Source organism: Caretta caretta, chromosome 14, assembly GCF_965140235.1.
Source record: "Caretta caretta isolate rCarCar2 chromosome 14, rCarCar1.hap1, whole genome shotgun sequence".
Lineage (NCBI taxonomy): Eukaryota > Metazoa > Chordata > Testudines > Cheloniidae > Caretta > Caretta caretta.
This window is the reverse complement of record NC_134219.1, coordinates 27285330-27309421: the sequence shown is the minus strand read 5'-3', so window position 1 is coordinate 27309421 and position 24092 is coordinate 27285330. Positions and strand designations below refer to the sequence as shown.

The 24092-nt window shown below is 44.6% G+C and overlaps 2 protein-coding genes across 2 annotated transcripts in view; one reads left to right on the top strand and one right to left on the bottom strand.

Annotated features, from left to right (window-relative positions):
- GLP2R (glucagon like peptide 2 receptor) overlaps positions 1 to 24092 on the top strand; it is a 124821-nt gene that overhangs the window by 83971 nt on the left and 16758 nt on the right. Inside the window, exon 10 of the mRNA XM_048818031.2 lies at positions 1440 to 1528. Within this exon, the coding sequence (XP_048673988.2) occupies positions 1440 to 1528 (89 nt within the window). The remainder of the gene's footprint in view (positions 1 to 1439; positions 1529 to 24092) is intronic.
- LOC142069174 (zinc finger and SCAN domain-containing protein 32-like) lies at positions 16578 to 23579 on the bottom strand. Its single transcript, XM_075119683.1, has 3 exons — positions 23012 to 23579; positions 22450 to 22659; positions 16578 to 16711 (listed from the first exon to the last, which is right to left on the bottom strand). The coding sequence occupies exons 1-3, from the start codon at positions 23577 to 23579 to the stop codon at positions 16578 to 16580; spliced, it is 912 nt and encodes a 303-aa protein (XP_074975784.1).

Sequence of the window (24092 nt, the reverse complement as noted above, 5' to 3'; positions counted from 1 at the left end):
GCATTGCTGAGTCTCCAGGCAAGGTTGAGCAATTCCCCTGGTGTGGCCTCATGCAGGTGAGTCGCATCGTAGCTCCCTTGCTGGACAATGGTTGTTGATGGGTTGATTGACACGCCACTGGGTGTTGGCTACTTTCCTTGCTGTTGCCTCTGGGGAGCTAATGTCTGGCTGATTCCCCAACTTACAGCATGTTTTAGTGGCCACCATACAACACAATTATCATAACTTCATATGCATTAATGATATACACATATGGATAGAGAAACGACTTTCAGCACATCATAACCTTTCCCCTGATACCTTACAAGGTATGCTTTATATGTAAGATCACAATTATATAAAAATGAGGAATATGGGGGTTCCAGGACACTCCCCCAAGGTATAGAATGTCACAAACGTAAGTAATGCAAATCAACATGGGTTTATGGAAAATAGATCCTGTCAAATTAACATTAACTTTTTTTGGATAAAACTAAAAATTGGTTGGTAAAGGTAATAGAGTTGATGTAACATAGTTAGACTTCTGTAAGGTGTTTGACTTGCTATTGCACAGCATTTTGATTAAAAACGAGAATGATATAAAATTAACATGGCACAAATTCAGTGGATTAAACACTGGCTAACTGATAGGTCTCCAAATGTAGTTGTAAATGGGGAGTCATCAAGGAAATTCCATAACTAAGATTGTCCATGCCATCTTTAATTACATGATCACATATTTTTTCCTGCCTCATTCAGTGCACAGGATGGATCTGCCCGGGGGATGAATCAGAGTAGTGTAGTGAAAGAGACTGTTGTCCATAGGACCTGTCTCATTTGTTTCAGAATTTGGAAGTTGTGTGGTGAATGAGGCAGGGGGTCGCAGGAAGAGAAAGAATGGTTTGCTGGTTAAGGAAGTTGAACGCAACCCTGGAAAATTGGATTCTATCCCTGCCACTGCCACAGAGTTCCTGTGTGATGCTAACAAGTTGTTAAAACCAACATTTTCACAACTGGCCACTAATTGTTTGTATCTTTTTCTGGGTGCCCAACTCGAGACCTTAGGGCCAGATTTTCCCAAGTGCTGAGTACTCTCACCTGCACTTGAAATCAGTGGTTTTGGTGGTGTGTATTAAATGAGGCCTGGGGGGCACACATTGCAAGAGGATGATAAAAGGAAACATTGAATAATTGCCCATTCACTAAATGAGGCAGGGGTCATGTGGAAAAACTAAAATGTGATAGTATATTTAAAGACTGTCTCATAATGCATACGCACAAGGGAGCAGAATGAAGGTTGCACAGGCAAACATAATTGACATTTCCTAACTTTTGACTGCTTGAAGTTACAACTTTCATGTTCTTTTAGTTTTTCAGATGTATATTATATACTCATGTATAACTGATATTACTGTATAGTGACATTTACTGTAACTAATCCATATATATTTTCTTTTAAGGTTAATTTCTGCATCTTCCTAAAAATTCTAAAGTTGTTAATTTCCAAACTCAAAGCCCAACAAATGAGCTTTCATGATTACAAATACAGGTATGTGATAAATATCAAAGTGCTACTAGTCATTTGTATTACCATGGTGCCTTTCCTTTAGAAAGTTCCAAAAGTGCTATGCAATATATATAAGTATACACAGCCACCAAAGTGGTAAGACATGGCAGCCATTTTGATCAAGTAACACAAGTGTCTTAGGAGAGGAAGAGAAGAATAATGACTTGCCAACTGAAACGCTAGAGGAAATGTAGCGCGGTTGAATGTAGGGACCAGTACTAGCTGTAACCACAACACTTTGTTTTGCAGTAAGTGATAAGGGATCTTTAGTGATAAGTTGTTAGGACCCCAATTTTATGCCTCTTTCAAAACATACATCATCCCTGATGCTTCCCACATCTGGGGTGCTGAAGACTTAAGCCCGGGTCCTGGAGGGGTGGGGGGTTGGCAGGGCTACCCCTTCAGAGTCACCTGTATCCCTTAGCATGCCCTAGTGCCATGCTGTGGTATTGGGGATCAGTAAGGACTCAGAGTGCCACCTGCTGAATCACCGCCATCACTTCCTACAGCCAGCTGAGTTTTCCTGGGGGCAGTTCCAATCCAGGTACCAGACCTAAGCTGTGCACTACTTGGCATATGAGACCATAAGAAATTCATGCAGTCCATGCAGGTCTTGTAAGTGTATTAGTATAGCTTACCCACGAGTGGTTGCTGCCCTCCAGCAGCCACCCACATTGGCTATATAAGAACTCAGCGAGTGCAAGTCTGACTACTCAACGCAACAGCTGCCTGGCTTCTAATCCATTAGGTGCTGTGCTGTGTTCTTGGAATAAAGCCTGATGCTGATTCAGCCTAACATGTCTATTGTGAGTGTTATCTTGTTCAGTGACAGTTTGAGCAGACCACTGACTAACCCATCTCCTCCCTTCGTGATTTCTACTAGGAAATGCAAAACACTAACATACCTGTGGCTGATATAACCTCCAAAGACTCCAGAACCAAATGGTGCAACTACAGGTATAGAATACTGCTCTCCAGGCTTCTCAACCCCAATACCATCTGATAGGGGCCCTCAGTCCCATTGGTGGGTACATTTGTTTGTGACAGATAGAAATTTTGTGATTTCCTGAATCATGGCCATCTACTTTATCTGCTCTGGCTGCTTATGTACCCTACAGACTAGACCAAGGTAGGGCTTATAAATAGCCTACTGACCAGAAAAGCTCTGAATTAGGAATCACTGCTGCTGCAGCAGTACAGTCCCATGCTGAATAACTTTGATTTCATCGATGCTATCTCAACTATATTTGATGACCCAAACTACACTCATGTGACCAAAGCCTCCCTTCACTCCCTAAAACAGGGTTGCTGGTCCATTTCGGACTACACTGCTCACTTTTAACACCTGATAAGGATGCATTGGCCCGGTTGAAACCATCAATGACCCTATTCTTCTTTGTCAATTTATACATCTGGATTGATGTCTGCTTGTTTGAATGACATCAGGAGAGAAAGAGTTCATTCCAGCAAACTTGTTTCTATGTGATGACATTTCTGCAGGCATCACAAACTAATCGTGTGATTGAAACTATGTGCATTGACACAACTTGAACTCATCTCACTGGTCAAGAGAAGAAGCATTGTCACCAAAATGGTCTTTGTCATACTGTGGTGGATCTGGCCACTTTGTGGCTATCTGTTCCTTGAAATGTAAACCTAGCATAAACTTAGGAATCTCCAGTTTCCAGCCCTATACAATGCAAACTCTGATGCATCCAGTAATTTCATGGACATAAAGTCCCAATTTAATGTAAACCTGCTCCTGATTATGTTGAGTCCATTGATGGTACCCTGCTTTCTTCAGGCCTGGTTAACCAAGAGACCACCCCTCATGAAGTCGTGATTCAGGATCACCATGAAGTCAACTTAGTCAAATTGCTGCATTTTCCAATTGTCCTCAGTATTACTTGATTTACACTGAATGATCCACATATTTCATGGAGGGCACAAGAAGCGCAACTGAAGTCAAGTTACTGCTGACAGTTGTGCCTTGTGGGACCAAGCACCAAAACCCCAGAAGGCAACACAACTAGGTCTATTGTGCATTGTTCCCAACACATTAGCCAACTTCAACCTAGTCCTTCAAACACCTTTGATGTCCATAATTGTGGTAACAATTAAGGTACTACCAACCAATGCCCGTCCAGACCATGTTGTTGGAATAGTTAGGACCAAAGATCTCAACCCAGTCCCTGTGATCCCAGCAAAATACCAAAATCTAGCAAACATATTTGATAAAAGGAATGTGGACATTCCTTACAATTGTCCTATTAATTTAAAGCCAGGAGCCAAAATCCCACTGAATAAATGTACACTCTGCTGGAACAAGAGCTCAAGGCTCTTCAGAAACACCTTCAAGAAAATCTTGCAAAAAAATTTCATCCAGCTGTTGACCTCTCTGGCCAGTATTACTCTGTTATTTGTGAAGAAGAAAGATGTCTGACTTTGTGTTTGTATCAATTATCATGCCTTGAGTAGAATCATTATTAGAAATAGATACCCCTTGGTTTATATCACTGAGTTATTTGACAGATTGTGCTCCACAATGCTATTTACCAAGCCTTTGAGGCACTTACAATTTAGTATAGCCATTTTGAGTATCTGGTGATGCCTTTTTCTGTCTTTCAAAGACCCTGGCCACTTTTCAGCATTTCATTAATGACATTTTTAGAAGCATTTTAAATCCATTTGTGGTGATCTACCTGGATCATATTCTTATCTTCTCAGAAACCCAACTCTCAACCCAGTCCCTGTGATCCCAGCAAAATACCAAAATCTAGCAAACATATTTGATAAAAGGAATGTGGACATTCCTTACAATTGTCCTATTAATTTAAAGCCAGGAGCCAAAATCCCACTGAATAAATGTACACTCTGCTGGAACAAGAGCTCAAGGCTCTTCAGAAACACCTTCAAGAAAATCTTTTGCAAAAAAATTTCATCCAGCTGTTGACCTCTCTGGCCAGTATTACTCTGTTATTTGTGAAGAAGAAAGATGTCTGACTTTGTGTTTGTATCAATTATCATGCCTTGAGTAGAATCATTATTAGAAATAGATACCCCTTGGTTTATATCACTGAGTTATTTGACAGATTGTGCTCCACAATGCTATTTACCAAGCCTTTGAGGCACTTACAATTTAGTATAGCCATTTTGAGTATCTGGTGATGCCTTTTTCTGTCTTTCAAAGACCCTGGCCACTTTTCAGCATTTCATTAATGACATTTTTAGAAGCATTTTAAATCCATTTGTGGTGATCTACCTGGATCATATTCTTATCTTCTCAGAAACCCAACTCCTCCATGACCAACACATTCACATAGTACTAGAATGTCTTCATGAGCATAGGCTCTACGCAAAACTAGAAAAATGTGAATTTGGCCAGTCCTCCATGGAATTTGTAGATTATATATTTTTCTCAAGTGGCATCAGCATGGACAATAGAAAAGTATCTGTGATCAGGAATTGGGAAACCCCAAGAAATGTGTGTGAACGTCAACGTTTCCTTGGATTTGCAAATCTTTACCAATTTTTATCAAGGATTTTGTAAGACAGGTGTCCTCTATGATTGCACTGCTCCAGAAAAATACCCAATTTGCCTGGACATGGATAGCTCAGTCTTTTTTAGACCACTTAATGGAAGCATTTTTGTCAACACCTATTCTGGTGCTCAGATCCGGTGAAACCCTTTAAGCTGAGGCAAACGTTCAAATGGCAATCAAAGCTGTACTATCATAACAACATGGACAACAGAATCAACTCCATGTGCACCCAATTTCTTGCCCAGGTATATACAGATCACAAAATTTTGGAATATCTACATACTGTGAAAACCCTGAATCAACATCAAAACCAGTGGTCTTTATTTTTTTCCAGATTTTACTTCATTTTGATGTACCATTCAGGCACCCAGAAAGCTCAACACACAATGTCTTAGGAGGGAATACACTAGGAGAAAGAATTCAAGAATATTCTATAATCCTTATATATTGTAATTTTGCCAATGCCATAGTACAAAGGAATTTGCTGCCCTTCATCTGATCCTTGTTATCTAATGACCCATTTACGACAAAAGTCATGTTGACTCAGAATGCTGCCAGTGACCAACTTCCTAACCCCAGCTTCCTCATCGAAGATGGGATCCTTTATTTCAAGGGCCATATATATGTCCCACAAGGCGACCTGTGGCTTGAAGCATTTAAACTTTGACATGATTCTCCTTTAGCTGCCAATTTTGGCCACTTTAAAACACACATTTTCTGTGGCCAAAGATGCAACCTTTCATCAAGTTATATATTAACTCCTGCAATATTTGCTCTCCAACAAAGACCGCCCCACCACTCATCCCCATGTGAAACATCTTGAGGACTTCATGCCAGCCCGGGTTATCTATCGCCATAGATTTTAGCATTGACCTACCCGGCTTAAAGAGTAATAGAACCATCTTAGTTATCACCCACAACCTTCTTAAAATATACCACTTTATCCCATAGTTTCCCCTGCTTAGGGACAGCCTGGGTCATTTTTACTTGTGTCTTCAAACTCCATGGGTTACTATCTATCATCATCTCTGACCAGGCCCCACAATTTGTTTCCCATTTGTGTCAAGAACTTTTTAAGTTGCTGAATGTTAAGCTATATAATTCCTCTGCCTACTATCCTAAGACTTCTGGGCAGATCAAACAGGTTAACCAAATAATTGAACAATATCTTCATTGTTTCATCAGTTATCACCAGGACTACTGGGTCTCACTCCTTCTTTTTGCCAAATTTGCCTATAACAACTCTATGTCTCAACCCTTTGCAGCCCCTTCTACACTAACTATGGCTTCCATCTACATTTCCATCCATCCTTACCAGGGGTGTCTTATGTCCCTGCACCCATTGACGTAGTCCAGCATTTGTACCATCTTCAAGAGGAACTGAGAAAACATCTCAACTCAGCCAAAAGTTCCTACAAATATTGCATAGACTGACACTGTTGGGAAGCCCTTCATTTCATCATTGCTGACTGGGTATGGTTATCATCACTAAACTTCACCTCCATTCATCCCTCACATAAACAAGATCATGAACACCTGGGTCCAGGAAATCATCCAGCAAATCAACCCTGTCATAGTCAAACTGTTTCTGCCTAGCTCCTTGAGAGTACATCCAGTCTTCTGCATTTTGCTGTTAAAGTAATAAACTGACAATCCCTTTGCTGGATGATTCAACCCTCCACCTTCACCACTTATCATCCAAGGCCATGAAAAATATCGTGTACAAAGGATCCTTGACTCTAGATAGTCTGGGGGAAATGAGGTACCTTGTGGATTGGGAGGATTATGGGCTGGTTAACCAGTCACAGGAACCCACCAGTCACATCCATGCCCCTGATAAGATTAGAAAATTTCATCAAACCTACCCTACCAAGTCCAGACCCAAGATTCCTGGTAGGCATCCTTAAGGGAAGTGTAAATGCAGCCTGTGAAGAGGTTATAACTGAATTACTATAACTTACCCCCTACTGGTCTTTGCTCACCAGAGGCCTTCCTCACCTACTATGTAAGAACTCAGCAAATGCCAGTGTTAGCTCAATGCAATGGCTGCCTGGCTTTTATTCACTAGGTATTCTCAGAATAAAGCCTGATGCTGCTTCAGCTGGACCTGAGTCTGTTGTGAGTGTTGCCTTGTTCCATAACAGAGACCACAGCACAGAAGCAGCTCTTAATTTTTGTAAAAAAAAAAGAATTTAAAAGATTTAAAAAAATAACAACAAAACCCCCAAAAAACTAGAAACTAAATTTTTAGAAGAATCAAGAGATCTTCAAATTCTGGCTCCCTCCTAAACATCCCTCTTGTCTCCACACACACTCTCTTTCCTCCCACGCACACCCTCTTCCCTCTCACACACAATTCAGTTTGCCCTTCCCTTTCATGGACCAACTAATAGTTCTCCCCACACACCAAACAGCAATTATTTTGCTCTCTCTCGCTTCCTCCACACACACCATTAATTCATTCCCCCTACCATTTTGCAGAGCCCCACAGCTGATTCTGCTGCCCTGTCCCATTGTATGCCTGGGACCTCTTCATCACCTTTTCCAAGATCTAGTGATAGCACTCAACTCCCCTACCCAGGTTGGGGGGCAGGCAGCTCCAGCCAGAGTTGCAGAATGACAGGAAGCTGTTGTTCCCAATTTTCCCCTGAGAACATGATACAGGAGGGTTTCTCAAGCACTCCAGCCTGTTTGCAGAGGGAAGGGAACTCCAGATGGTCCTTCAGCACATGAAGCATTTCTGATTGGTTGTCTTTTCCAAGAGGTGGGGTAATAGGGAAGGACAGTCAAACAAATGGGGATTTCCCTGCAGATCCAGAGAAGGAGCTGAAGAACCCCTATAAAGTTAGTTATTCCCTGCTGCAAGGCATGGAAAGGTTATTAGCCACCATGAATCTGTTGTGGGCACTAGTGTATACTAGTATTTGTGTATTCCACACCACAGGCTATAAATACTTACCACATACTTATCCTCAAGGAGCCATATCTCTGCCATTCTCTTGTCAAGCTTTAGTCTTGAACAATGAACTTTTATTAGCCGTAATGTACATTGGAAAACATAATCCCAACTACACATATAAAATGATAGGGTCTAAATTAGCTGTTACCACTCAAGAAAGAGATCTTGGAGTCACTGTGGAGCTCTTTGCCAGAGGATGTTGTGAAGGCGAAAACTATAACTGGGTTCAAAAAGGAACTAGATAAGTTCATGGAGGATAGGTCCATCAATGGCTATTAGCCAGGATGGGCACAGATGGTGTCCCTAGCCTCTGTTTGCCAGAAGCTGGGAATGGGCAACAGGGGATGGATCACTTGATGATTGCCTGTTCTGTTCATTCCCTCTGGGGCACCTGGCATTGGCCACTGTTGGGTTACTAGGCTAGATAGACCTTTGGTTTGACCCAGTATGGCCGTTCTTATGTTCTTATGATAAATAATAAAGCTAATTCCACACAACCAGTCCAGAAAAGCCTGGGAAGAAAGGAAGAACTCAATAAGCCAAAGAAGAGAATCAGTCTTATTTAATAGAACAGATCAAACTATTCACTACATGTAGTATTTGTAATGAGTTCAGACCCTTTCTCTGGTTAGTGCATTGTTCATGAAACAATCCTGTTGTTCTTTAAGTCTATTTGTTATTATATGGTCAGTATTCATAGGGCAGATCTTGCATCCCTTACTCATTTAAGTAGTACTTTACAAATAGCCTCAGTGAAACCAAAGGAGCTCATTCTGGAGTGAGATGCCGCCACTCTTCAGTAATAAGGATGACAGAATCTAGCCCCAAATATTTTGGATTAATAGTTTTCAGACCACAGGTTGTTCACAAGCTGTTCTCTTCAGCTATTCACTGTTAGTTATGTGTGCTGTGTGGCTAGTCACCCTAAAGTCCAGGAGATTACTTCTGCTCCCTGATTGGATCACAAACATTTAAAGCCACAAAATAACGAATAATGAATGGCAAACAATGGCAAGTGCATAGAGTACTTCCAGTACAGATTTCCACATGAATAACCATTTGTGTTCAAATTTGTGACATTTCAGGATTCACCAACATTTCCAAAAATATTTGGAAGTTTTATTTACTATAATAATTTAATTATTTATTCAGCGATCAGCTCTTTCATAGTGCTTAATTTGACAGCACACCCCCACTGTTGTGAATTTCCATGTGTAATGACTAATAAAACTCTCTGCAGAAGGAGACAAACTCAACAATAATATTTGCAAAAATATTCATCGGTTGTTTTTATTTTTATTATAAAACAGATCCCATGTTTAAGACTTTCTTTCAAATATATTTTCCCCATGAGGCCTATAAAATCCAGTCCCAAAGTGAAATAATAGAAATCTTTAAAATCAGTCAGGGGCTTTATTAACACAAGCAATCCCAGGATCTTATTGCCACTTTTCTTCTCATCCTAACCCCCACACTCCTTCAATGTTGTTTTCCCTCCCTTTTCATGTCATTCCATAATTTAGAGGAAGATTGTGGCATTTAGCCTACAGTTAACATAGGAGGTGGTGCGGAGCTGCACAGCCCCAGGGGAAGTTGTAAGAGGGGCACAAGGACTCCTGGTATTCCATAGCACACATGCATGGAATATGCATATGGCACCATCCCTTTAGACTGAAAACTATTCCCTGGCCAAACACACCCAACCAATGCACCAGGGGTGGGGCTGTTGCCTATCTTCTTCCTGCCCCCAGTGAGGCAATTTGCATGCTTAGGGGTGACAGATAGGAGCAATCCCTGTGCTCTCCTGCCTGCAGGAACTGCTGTTGTGCCTGACCCTTCTGATGAGGGCCTATAAGTGGGGACAGGTTCCTTTTGCTCTCCAATCATCTGTGCATGCACACACACACACACGGGCCAGGGACAATGTGTCCCTTAAATTGCAAATTACTTAGGGCAGGGAGAATGTCTTTTCATTGTCTGTGAAGCACCATACCTATCTATGCTTCTGTATAAATTAAAATAAATAATAATTGCATGGAAGATGGTTATCAAAAATCTTGGAATGTGGTAGAAGTAGAAGTTAGTCTTGGCAGTGTGGAGCACAGCCCTGTAAAGCATTTCATAGTGGCCACATGCTGGTTTTTCTAGACAACAGTGTTTATTTGGGAGTTCGATGGTGAGGAGCAACGTGTGGTGGTTTCGTGAGGCACTATGTCCGAGGCACCGTAGCAGGTCTGTATATGAAGCAGAACTTGAGAAGTTTTGATGATTACAAACAAATGGACAAGAATCAGCAAAAGAGTGATGTGTCAGCAAAGGGGATCGAGAGAATATATCCGGTTGGAGAGCCTACTAAGATCCATCTGCTTAAGAAGGTGGAGAGATTAGGGGTGAAATCCTGACTCTGTGGGGTCAACGGCAAAACTTCCATTAACTTTATTGGGGCCAGGCTTTCATCTTGGGTAATGTTCTGAGGGTTGACATGGAGGGAGTGTGTTTCCAGCTACAACCATGAATGGTGGGTGAAAGTAAGATCATGCACAGAGCAGTTCAAGCACTCCTGTTCAAGCACTCCTCCCTCCCTGGTGCAAAGCCTCACTTTTGTGTGAGTTTCAGTTTTGCAGCCAGAACAATAAAGCCACCACAGCACACATCTATGGTGGTTTTATTGTTCTGGCTGCAAAACTTACACTCAAAAAGGCTGTGGTCCAACAGTTCCCCCGGCGTCTGTCTGCTGGCTCCAGAAATATAACATTTGGTGATGAGAAAGTTATATCCCACAAGTGTCCAGTGTTCCCATTAGCTGATCACAAAGAAGGAAAATAAGAAAATAATACTATTGAAAAAAGGGGGCAAAGTTCACTTAGTGGCACAGGGTGACAGACTGCTGTTTTTTGCTCCTGAGACAGCATGAATCAGCCAGCTAGAGAAGAGGAAGTAGAGAAATAAGGATAGAACAAAGGAATAGGCTGCTGCCCGGGGCTTGTGCAAATGAAAAGCAGTGACATGGAAGCAAGCAGCCATACTTGCTGAACATGTGCTATCAGGCAGGCACTGAGGGTCTACAGCCAGCAGGAGCACAAGCATAGCCAAAGGAATGTGTAAGCACACAGCCAGAAAAGGGTGATCGAGTGCAGGTAGTGCAATAACAAAAAAGAATTTCCCTGTGGAAAAGGCATCCAGGAGGCATGAAGTCCAAGAGGAGAACAGAGAAATGGCACCTTTTGTGGGCAAAATTGGTGAGTTTGATGACAACTGCAACTCATTGGTGGTGTAACTTGAACGTTCTGAGCAACTTGTAATTTGCTACACTATTCCTGATGGATAAAAAGTTTAAACCGTGCTGAGAGGTATGGGTCCAAAGGCAGACAGACTGTGGCATGACCTGTTGTCTCCCACTCGGTCTAGAACTGCCACACAATTACTGCAGCAATGCAGGAACATTTTTCTCCGACACCCCTGATGATAGCAGGATGGTATCAGTTTCATCAATGACGTCAGGGAAATGGAGAGTTAGTAGCACAGTTTGCTGCTGCTTGAATGAAATGGTCAGAACACTGTCAATTCGGACAAACATTAAGTGATGACCCACGTGATCAATTGGTATATAGACTATGCAGTGACCAGGTCTGGAAGAAGTTATTGACTGTATCAGCACTTACACTCAAGAAGGCTGTTGAAGTTGCGGCTGCAATGGAGACCACAGAGAAGGATTATTTGTAATTTAGTGTGAACGAAGCTCAATTCCTGCGTCGATGGGACAGAAAACCATGGGAACATAAGGAATTTCTGTGGGGCCATTGTGCACAAACTGCACACTCTGAGAAGGATTACAGGCCACAATAAGTTATTTTCAGAAAGTGCCAGAAGAAAGGACACATTGCAGCAGCCTGTCGCACAGTTCAGTGACCAGCAACACAGAGTAGCTGTATATCCAAGAAGCCCCCTATGAAGACGGACCCCAGGAAAGACTGGAAGTGAGGAATTCATAACGCTGAAAAGACAAGAGCATGCACTACACCTTTCATCGGATGCTGGAGTCAGAGATGGCATCTGGGTTACACCATTGATCAAAGGAGTTCCTACAAGAATGGAGCTTGATATTGGAGCTGCTGCTATCACCAGACTTTGTCACAAGTTCCCGTGGGAGAAACCTCCATGGTTTTGAAGATGTAATAATCCAGGTGAAAATTCAAGTCAATGGGCAATCAGTCATTTTACCTTTGTGTGGGATTGAAGGGAAGTATTCACCATTATCTGGCAGATCTTGGCTTGTGTAGCACAAGATGAATTGGCCCATGACAAGGTGATCATGAAAGCGCCTCAAAATCTTCAAGAAATATTGGACAGATATTTCAAAGGTTTTGAGAAAGAGCTTGGACAGAAGAGCAACATACCAGTGAAGTTCACTGTTAAGTCTGACAGTGAGCTGAAATATTGTAAGCCCAGAGTTGTGCTTTGTGCTCTGAAGCCTCTGGTGAAAGCTGATTTGGATCAATTAGTGAATATTGGAATCTTATCACCCGTTTCACAAAGTGAGTGGGTTACACCCATCATACCAGTGATCAAGAAGGATGGCTCAGTCCAAATTTGTGGAGATTTCAAAGTGACACTGAATCCAGTTTTATGTGTAGACCCATATCCATTACCTCATATTGATAATTTGGTTGCTACTCTTAGTGGTGGACAGTGTTTCAGTAAATTGGATTTTCTCAATGCATACCTACAAATGGAGATTGATCTGGCATCTCACAAATATCTCACAATCAACACACAAAAAGGCTTATTTTATTACAACAGGTTGCCTTTTGGAATCACATTGGCACCTGCCCTGTTCCAGAAATCCATGGATGAGATTCTGAAGGGACTGAAGGGAGTTCATCATTGTGGATGACATTCTTTCTCAAATGAAGGGGATGGTACTAAAGGGTACAGTGTTGGATCATAAGAATCCCCAGTTTACACAAGTCATGTCATATCAACATGAATTACCTGTGAATCACAGTTGCATATTATGGGGAATGTGAGTGATCATTCCAGAATAACTTCAATATCAGGTTTTGGAAGGTCTTCTCAAAGGTCATTTTGGCATTGTATGGATGAAGGCCATAGCCCAGAGTCATGTCTGGTGGCCAGGGACTAACGAAGACATTGAGAGGAAGGTGCAGTGTGGTATTACATGTCAACAAATTCAGCATGCTGCTGGCCCGGCTCATCTATATCCTTAGTCATGACCTCAGACTCCTTGGACATGTATTCATGTGGAATTTGCTGGACCTTTAGATGGTTATAGAATCATAGAATCATAGAATATCAGGGTTGGAAGGGACCCCAGAAGGTCATCTAGTCCAACCCCCTGCTCGAAGCAGGACCAATTCCCAGTTAAATCATCCCAGCCAGGGCTTTGTCAAGCCTGACCTTAAAAACCTCTAAGGAAGGAGATTCTACCACCTCCCTAGGTAACGCATTCCAGTGTTTCACCACCCTCTTAGTGAAAAAGTTTTTCCTAATATCCAATCTAAACCTCCCCCACTGCAACTTGAGACCATTACTCCTTGTCCTGTCCTCTTCTACCACTGAGAACAGTCTAGAGCCATCCTCTTTGGAACCCCCTTTCAGGTAGTTGAAAGCAGCTATCAAATCCCCCCTCATTCTTCTCTTCTGCAGGCTAAACAATCCCAGCTCCCTCAGCCTCTCCTCATAACTCATGTGTTCCAGACTCCTAATCATTTTTGTTGCCCTTCACTGGACTCTCTCCAATTTATCCACATCCTTCTTGTAGTGTGGGGCCCAAAACTGGACACAGTACTCCAGATGAGGCCTCACCAATGTCGAATAGAGGGGAACGATCACATCCCTCGATCTGCTCGCTATGCCCCTACTTATACATCCCAAAATGCCATTGGCCTTCTTGGCAACAAGGGCACACTGCTGACTCATATCCAGCTTCTCGTCCACTGTCACCCCTAGGTCCTTTTCCGCAAAACTGCTGCCTAGCCATTCGGTCCCTAGTCTGTAGCGGTGCATTGGGTTCTTCCGTCCTAAGTGCAGGACCCTGCACTTATCCTTATTGAACCTCATCAGATTTCTTTTGGCCCAATCCTCCAATTTGTCTAGGTCCTTCTGTATCCTATCCCTCCCCTCCAGCGTATCTACCACTCCTCCCAGTTTAGTATCATCCGCAAATTTGCTGAGAGTGCAATCCACACCATCCTCCAGATCATTTATGAAGATATTGAACAAAACCGGCCCCAGGACCGACCCTTGGGGCACTCCACTTGATACCGGCTGCCAACTAGACATGGAGCCATACATCACTACCCGTTGAGCCCGACAATCTAGCCAGCTTTCTACCCACCTTATAGTGCATTCATCCAGCCCATACTTCCTTAACTTGCTGAGAAGAATACTGTGGGAGACCGTGTCAAAAGCTTTGCTAAAGTCAAGAAACAATACATCCACTGCTTTCCCTTCATCCACAGAACCAGTAATCTCATCATAAAAGGCGATTAGATTAGTCAGGCATGACCTTCCCCTGGTGAATCCATGCTGGCTGTTCCTGATCACTTTCCTATGCACTTTCCTTATATGTTTTTAGTCATAGTAAATGTCGATTCAGAATGGCCCAAAGTTTTCAGAATGACTTCTATACAGCTGCTAAGACCATTGGACATCTTCGTACCTTGTTTAGCCATTTTGAATTACCATTACAGTTAATGAGTGACAATGGACCTTGATTCTGTCCTGAAGAATTTCAGCAGTCCTAGCTTTAAATGGAATTCAGCACATACCCTCAGCTCTTTACCATCCTGCTACAAAGGGACTAGTGGAATGCTTTGTACAAACACTTAAGCATGCTTTAAAAGCTAACAAGTCTATTCTGAGTCATCAGCAGAAACTGGAAAATTTCTGGCTTGTCTACAGGAACACACCAGTTGATACTACACAGTAATCACCTTCAACTCTTTTCTTGAAACCATCTTTGTGAACCTGTTGGAACCTGCTATGTTTTCAAAATTGCCTCATGTAAGGCTATGTTTTAGTCGTGGGTATTTTTAGTAAAAGTCATGGACAGGTCACAGGCAGTAAACAAAAATTCATGGCCTGTGATCTGTCCATGACTTGTACTATATACCCCTGATTAAATCTTGGGGGTAGGGGCAGCCCGGAGGTGCTGTGGATGCTTGAGGGGTGGCCTAGGGGGCACTGCGGGTGCTGAGGGGGTGGTCTGGGGGTGCCATGGGTGCTGGGGCAGCAGCCTGGGACCCCTGCTTGTGCTGTGCAGGGGTAGGAGGCCCTGCACAGCCCAGAACCCCTGCTGCTGCAGGGGGGGCAGGCAGTTGCATGTGGCCTGGGTCCCCTGCTGGTGCTGGGAGGAGGGGTTGGCAGGGCTGGCAGGCTCCCTACCTGGTTCCACGCCTCCCCAGAAGTGTTGACATCCCCCTCCCTCAGCTCCTAGGTGGAGGCGAGGCCAGGCAGTTCTGCACCCTGCCTCTGCCCCGAGCACCGGCTCCGCAGCTCCTGTTTGCCAGGAACCATGGCCAATGGGACCTGCGGGGGCGGTGCCTGCAGGCAGAGGCAGCACACACAGCCCCCTGACCACGCCTCCGCCTAGGAGCCGAGGGATGTCGCCGCTTCCAGGGAGCAGCCCCAAGGTAAGCGCCACCCCGAACCTTCACCCTCTCCCACATCCCAACCCCCAGCCCTGAGCCTCCTCCCACATCCAAACTCCTGCTGCTGCTGGAGTGGGGGCGGTGGTCTGAAACTGCCCCCCAGCGGCTGGTACAGCTGGCCCAAGGGCTGCCTGAGTTGCTCAGGTGGCCCCTGGGCCATGCACACTGGCCAGTGCAGAAGTCACAGAGGTTACGGAAAGTCACAGAATCGATGACTTCCGTGACACTCGCAGCCTTACTCATGTGTAGCCAAATTCCAAGCTATGCGAGTTGATTGACAATGTAAGACTTGTCATCATTCTTTTCAAGTTGGAGACTTAGTGTGGACTTGCAACTGCAGTTGTGGAGTGAAATGGGTATCTGGTGAATTTGAAAATGCACAGGACTTTTTTCATTTGTGGTAAAACTATCCAGTGGTATTTTATGGAAAAAAAAAAACATATGGACCAGTTGCAGACTCAGCTAGTACCAGAGTCTGTGGATGTTCCAGTAGGACTTTCTGTTCTTCCAATCAAACGTCCTTCCATCACAACTCCTAATTTTGATGACTTAGTGTTTTTTGTTGATTTCTTACCATTGACTATTCTTGTTGTTCAAGACTGCCATGCCACCATCACCATGGTATCCCAAGAGAGTGCAAAAACCAGTTGTGCACCTACACGTATAAGTCATTTAGTTAGTGAGTTGCTATTGCAGGTTGTCAACATGATTCTTAGGTGATTTAGTGTTTCTTGTTAGCCATGTATATGATAATGTATATGTGTTTGGAAAGTTTTATAAAGTAGGATGGAGGAATATGAAGTCCTGTCTCTTTAAATGTTTGAGTACTCCCCACTCCCCCCTGCAAAGCCTCACTTTCATGTCAGTTTCAGTTTTGCATCCGGAGCAATAAAGCAAGCAAAACAGACAGCTGCTTGTCCATCAGCTCCCCCTGTGTCTGCCTCCTCTGCTATCTCCAGAAATATAACAAGCAGGAACAAATGTGTTGCTCCTGATAAAATTAAGGGAAGAGATAGGTGATAGTTTGGGTGAGGTGATATGAGTTTGTCTGGTTGTCAGGGGGAAAAATCATGGTGCTGTCTTGAAAAAAATGCAAATGAAACAGTTTTGGTAGAAAACAGGAAAAGTTGTGGCCCATAAGATACAAATTTGTGGTGGGGATTTCAGACGACTGTCATGCTTGACCTTAGGAAAACTGCAAAATAGCCTGTATTTTACACTAAATGTTGTTTAAATCCATTTAATATTCAGATCAAATTTTTAAATAATTTTAAAAGCCATAGTCCTGCACTGGACATACGTAGAACCAAACTTGTCAAAATTCATGTGGAATCTTGTTCATCAGAAGTCTGGTCAGCTGACAAAGACCATGACTTTTTTGAAAATTCATACAAGTCACAGCATTTGTTATGGAAGTCAAGGTCACAAAGGTGACTTTTGCTGTCCCCGAAAAAATCTGCCCTATTTTGACAAAATTATGAGTCTCTGAAAAGCTTCTGTTTGCACATGCTCAGTAGAAGTTGTGAGAAATTTGCAGCATTATTCTCTGAAGATTCCATCTGCACTGGGCATACTCCAGCCCTTCACAGCACATATGTGCACCCTGACTGAGCATATGCCGTTTCAACAGTGCGAATGAGCATTCTCCAGCTCAGGGTTTCAATGGCTGAGCAGTACTATTCCTGAAATTGCTCCTACCAGCTGCCAAGGGCTGTTGTGGCACCAGGCAATGGAAGTGAAAGCTGCGAGATGGTCTCTCCTAGGCTGTCACTGGAGAGGGAGGAATAAGCCTGACTCAAATGCATAATTGTGAAGAGTCAAGGGGAAAGGAGGCAGTTGGAGGCTGAGAGGTTAATAGTAAGGAAGGTCAGGGCAGATTGGACAGGGGGCAGAAACATCTGTAACCAATACAGCATGTTCTCTTGCTAAACCTGGAACTGAAACCAGAGTCCAGCATTCCTCTGTGAAACCCACCAACAGTGTGTGTGTCACATAGAGGGATCATAGAATATCAGGGAAGGGACCTCAGGAGGTCATCTAGTCCAATCCCCTGCTCAAAGCAGGACCAAACCCCAATTTTTGCCCCAGATCCCTAAATGGCCCGCTCAAGGATTGAACTGACAACCCTGGGTTTAGCAGGCCAATGCTCAAACCACTGAGCTATCCCTCCCCCATCAGGAGAGTCGGGAGGGGGGGGGAAGAAAAAAATAGCTGGTAGTAGCTCACCTTACCTGATCACTCTCCTTACAGTATGTATGGTAACACCCATTGTTTCATGTTCTCTGTGTATATAAATCTCCCCACTGTATTTTCCACTGCATGCATCCGATGAAGTGAGCTGTAGCTCACGAAAGCTTATGCTCAAATAAATTTTAATAAATAAATAAATAAATAAACTCTGAGGTGCCGCTAGTCCTCCTTTTCTTTTTGCAGATTCAGACTAACACGGCTGCTACTCTGAAACCTGTGCAATCTTAAGTTTGGCTCCTTGTGCATTTATAATATCATCTTTAATTACATGTTCACATTTTTTTCAAGAGGCTCTCTCCCATTCAGTGCACAGGGGTCCTGTGAAAATCATAGTCTGTGATCATGTAAAGACTGTGTCATAATGCATATTCAAAAGGGGGGCAAATTATTGTTGCACAGGCAGCCTTAATTCTGACATTTCCTACTTTCTGAGTGCTTGCCTTTGCAGCCTTAATAATGTTCTTTTAATATTTCCCACCTATATAATTTAACATTTATTTTGCATTAGTACCTAGAGGCCAACCATGATCAGGACTCCATTATACTGGGCGCTGTACAAATATATAGAAAATGACAGTCCTCACCATACAGAGCTAACAATCTAAAAAGGAGGAGTTTATGGCTCCCCTGTCGGACCCCTCTGTACAGATGTCCCAAAGAGCATTGTGTGGTGAGCTAATGCAAGTGTGGAGACTCTGACTCAGTACAGGGCCCCCTCTTCTAAGCCAAATAACTCTGGTCACATTTTCAAACATAGGTACCTAAGATGAGGCATCTGCATATCTCTTTATGCACCTAAATAAAAGTTGTCTGATTTTCAGAGCTGCTAAATAAAGTGAATGGGAGCTGTGGGTGCTCAGCACCTAAGTTCCCCCTAAGCTCCGCGGCCGCACAGACACCCAGCAGGCTATCAAGTGCTGCGCACATCAGGTGCCCCTCCCCCACACTGCCATGTGCTGCTCCTGCCTTCTGCCTTGGAGCTGCTCCCGGGAGCCTCCTGCTTGCTGTGCAGAGAGGGGGAGAGCAGTAGGGTTGCTGATGTCAGGGTGTTTCTCTTCCCCTGCCCCTGTACCCTATCTCTGTCACACACACACACACACACACTGTGTCTTTCTGACACACACACACAGTGTGTGACACAGACACAAATACTCTGTCTTTCACACTCACCTCCCAACACATACTTGTGGTGGTGTTGTTGTTACTTCTTGATACTTCATGCAATGCACATCTATTCTCTGTAATTTTATTCTTTCAAAGTGCTGTTATTTGAGGATTTTTACTGGTCTATGCATTTCATAATTTTTATTTCTCTCTTACGCTTAAATTTAATTCTTTTAGGGTATGTCTACACTACGGAATTAGGTTGAATTTATAGAAGTCGTTTTTTTAGAAATCGGTTTTATATATTCGAGTGTGTGCGTCCCCACAGAAAATGCTCTAAGTGCATTAAGTGCATTAACTCGGCAGAGTGCTTCCACAGTACCGAGGCAAGCGTCGACTTCCGGAGAGTTGCACTGTGGGTAGCTATCCCACAGTTCCCGCAGTCTCCACTGCCCATTGGAATTCTCGGTTGAGATCCCAATGCCGGATGGGGCTAAAACATTGTCGCGGGTGGTTCTGGGTACATATCGTCAGGCCCCCATTCCCTCCCTCCCTCCGTGAAAGCAAGGGCAGACAATCGTTTCGCGCCTTTTTTCCTGAGTTACCTGTGCAGATGCCATACCACGGCAAGCATGGAGCCCGCTCAGGTAACCGTCGCCCTATGTCTCCTGGGTGCTGGCAGACGTGGTACTGCATTGCTACACAGCAGCATCAACCCCTTGCCTTGTGGCAGCAGATGGTACAGTACGACTGGTAGCCGTCATCGTCGTGTCCGAGGTGCTCCTGGCCACGTCGGCCGGGAGCACCTGGGCAGACATGTGCGCAGGGACTAAATTTGGAGTGACTTGACCAGGTCATTCTCTTTAGTCCTGCAGTCAGTCCTATTGAACCGTCTTATGGTGAGCAGGCAGGCGATACGGATTGCTAGCAGTCCTATTGCATTATCTTCTGCCGGGCAGCCATGAGATGTGGATGGCATGCAGTCCTTCTGCACCATCTGCTGCCAGCCAAAGATGTAAAAGATAGATGGAGTGGATCAAAACAAGAAATAGACCAGATTTATTTTGTACTCATTTGCTTCCCCCCCACCCGTCTAGGGGACTCATTCCTCTAGGTCACACTGCAGTCACTCACAGAGAAGGTGCAGCGAGGTAAATCTAGCCATGTATCAATCAGAGGCCAGACTAATCTCCTTGTTCCAATAAGAACAATAACTTAGGTGCACCATTTCTTATTGGAACCCTCCGTGAAGTCCTGCCTAAAATACTCCTTGATGTAAAGCCACACCCTTTGTTGATTTTAGCTCCCTGAAGCCAACCCTGTAAGCCATGTCGTCAGTCGCCCCTCCCTCCATCAGAGCAACAGCAGACAATCGTTCTGCGCCTTTTTTCTGTGCGGATGCCATACCAAGGCAAGCATGAAGGCCGCTCAGCTCACTTTGGCAATTAGGAGCACATTAAACACCACACGCATTATCCAGCAGTATATGCAGCACCAGAACCTGGAAGAGCGATACCGGGCGAGGAGGCGACGTCAGCGCGGTCATGTGAGTGATCAGGACATGGACACAGATTTCTCTGAAAGCATGGGCCCTGCCAATGCATGCATCATGGTGCTAATGGGGCAGGTTCATGCTGTGGAATGCCAATTCTGGGCTCGGGAAACAAGCACAGACTGGTGGGACCGCATAGTGTTGCAAGTCTGGGACGATTCCCAGTGGCTGCAAAATTTTCACATGTGTAAGGGCACTTTCATGGAACTTTGTGACTTGCTTTTCCCTGCCCTGAAGCACATGAATATCAAGATGAGAGCAGCCCTCATAGTTGAGAAGTGAGTGGCGATAGCCCTGTGGAAGCTTGCAACGCCAGACAGCTACCGGTCAGTTGGGAATCAATTTGGAGTGGGCAAATCTACTGTGGGGGCTGCTGTGATGCAAGTAGCCCACGCAATCAAAGATCTGCTGATATCAAGGGTAGTGACCCTGGGAAGTGTGCAGGTCATAGTGGATGGCTTTGCTGCAATGGGATTCCCTAACTGTGGTGGAGCCATAGACGGAACCCATATCCCTATCTTGGCACCGGAGCACCAAGCCGGCGAGTACATAAACCGCAAGGGGTACTTTTCAATAGTGCTGCAAGCTCTGGTGGATCACAAGGGACGTTTCACCAACATCAACGTGGGATGGCCGGGAAAGGTACATGATGCTCGCATCTTCAGGAACTCTGGTCTGTTTCAAAAGGTGCAGGAAGGGACTTTATTCCCAGACCAGAAAATAACTGTTGGGGACGTTGAAATGCCTATATGTATCCTTGGGGACCCAGCCTACCCCTTAATGCCATGGCTCATGAAGCCGTACACAGGCAGCCTGGACAGTAGTCAGGAGCTGTTCAACTACAGGCTGAGCAAGTGCAGAATGGTGGTAGAATGTGCATTTGGACGTTTAAAGGCGCGCTGGCGCAGTTTACTGACTCGCTTAGACCTCAGCGAAACCAATATTCCCACTGTTATTACTGCTTGCTGTGTGCTCCACAATATCTGTGAGAGTAAGCGGGAGACATTTATGGCGGGGTGGAAGGCTGAGGCAAATCGCCTGGCTTCTGGTTACACACAGACGGACACCAAGGCGGTTAGAAGAGCACAGGAGGGCGCGCTATGCATCAGACAAGCTTTGAAAACCAGTTTCATGACTGGCCAGGCTATGGTGTGAAAGTTCTCTTTGTTTCTCCTTGATGAAACCCCCCGCCCCTTGGTTCACTCTACTTCCCTGCAAGCTAACCACCCTCCCCTCCTCACTTTAATCATTGCTTGCAGAGGCAATAAAGTCATTGTTGCTTCACATTCATGCATTCTTTATTCATTCATCACACAAATAGGAAGCCCAGGAGGGGTTGTGGAGGAGGGAAGGAAAATGCCACACAGCACTTTAAAAATTTAAAACTTTAAAATTTATTGAATGCCAGCCTTCTTTTTTTTGGGCAAGCCTCTGTGGAGGAGTGGCTGGTTGGCCGGTGGCCCCCCCACCGCGTTCTTGGGCATCTGGGTGTGGAATGGTATGTGGTATGGAACTTGGGGAGGAGGGCGGTTGGTTACACAGGGGCTGTAGTGGCAGTCTGTGCTCGGGCTGTAGTGGCAGTCTGTGCTCCAGCTGCCTTTGCTGCAGCTCAACCATACACTGGAGCATACTGGTTTGGTCCTGCAGCAGCCTCAGCATTGAATCCTGCCTCCTCTCATCACACTGCCGCCACATTTGAGCTTCAGCCCTCTCTAACTGGGAATTGGTCCTGCTTCGAGCAGGGGGTTGGACTAGATGACCTTCTGCGGTCCCTTCCAACCCTTATATTCTATGATTCTATGATTCTTCAGCCCACCACTTACTCTCTTCAGCCCGCCACCTCTCCTCCCGGTCACTTTGTGCTTTCCTGCACTCTGACATTATTTGCCTCCACGCATTCGTCTGTGCTCTGTCAGTGTGGGAGGACAGCATGAGTTCAGAGAACATTTCATCATGAGTGCGTTTTTTTTTCTTTCTAATCTTCACTAGCCTCTGGGAAGGAGAAGATCCTGTGATCATTGAAACACATGCAGCTGGTGGAGAAAAAAAAAGGGACAGCGGTATTTAAAAAGACACATTTTATAAAACAGTGGCTACACTCTTTCAGGGTAAACCTTGCTGTTAACATTACATACATAGCACATGTGCTTTCGTTACAAGGTCGCATTTTGCCTCCCCCCACCGCGTGACTACCCCCTCAACCCTCCCCCCTGGGTAAAGTGGTAAAGTGTCCTATCATGAAGGACACAATAAGGCTGCCCTCCCCAGAAACCTTTTGCAAAGGCTTTGGGAGTACATCCAGGAGAGCCGTGAATGCCAGGGCAAAGTAATCCTTTCACATGCTTGCTTTTAAACCATGTATAGTATTTTAAAAGGTACACTCACCGGAGGTCCCTTCTCCGCCTGCCGGGTCCAGGAGGCAGCCTTGGGTGGGTTCGGGGGGTACTGCCTCCAGGTCCAGGGTGAGAAACAGTTCCTGGCTGTTGGGAAAACCGGTTTCTCCGCTTGCTTGCTGTGAGCTATCTACAACTTCATCATCATCATCATCATCATCTTCATCTTCTTCGTTCCCAAAACCTGCTTCCGTGTTGCCTCCATCTCCATTGAAGGAGTCAAACAACATGGCTGGGGTAGCGGTGGCTGAACCCCCTAAAATGGCATGCAGCTCATTATAGAAGCGGCATGTTTGGGGCTCTGACCCGGAGCGGCCGTTTGCCCCTCTGGTTTTCTGGTAGGCTTGCCTCAGCTCCTTAAGTTTCACGCGGCACTGCTTCGGATCCCTGTTATGGCCTCTGTCCTTCATGCCCTGGGAGATTTTGACAAAGGTTTTGGCATTTCGAAAACTGGAACGGAGTTCTGATAGCACGGATTCCTCTCCCCGTACAGCGATCAGATCCCATACCTCCCGTTCAGTCCATGCTGGAGCTCTTTTGCGATTCTGGGACTCCATCATGGTCATCTCTGCTGATGAGCTCTGCATGGTCACCTGCAGCTTGCCACGCTGCCCAAACAGGAAATGAGATTCAAAAGTTCGCAGTTCTTTTCCTGTCTACCTGGCCAGTGCATCTGAGTTGAGAGTGCTGTCCAGAGAGGTCACAATGGAGCACTCTGGGATAGCTCCCGGAGGCCAATACCATTGAATTGTGTCCACTGTACCCCAAATTCGACCCAGCAAGGCCGATTTAAGCGCTAATCCACTTGTCAGGGGTGGAGTACGGAAATCGATTTTAAGAGCCCTTTGAGTCAAAATAAAGGGCTTCATCGTGTGGACGGGTGCAGGTTTACATCGATTTAATGCTGCTAAATTCGACCTAAAGTCCTAGTGTAGACCAAGGCTTAGTAGTGATTTCTAAAATGTCTAACCTGTCCTGGCTGAAGTAATTATCTCTATGGTAACTTTATAAAAATATATATGATTTCTAGGGTTTTTTTTCTATTGGTGGCGCACATCCGCACATTACCTCAA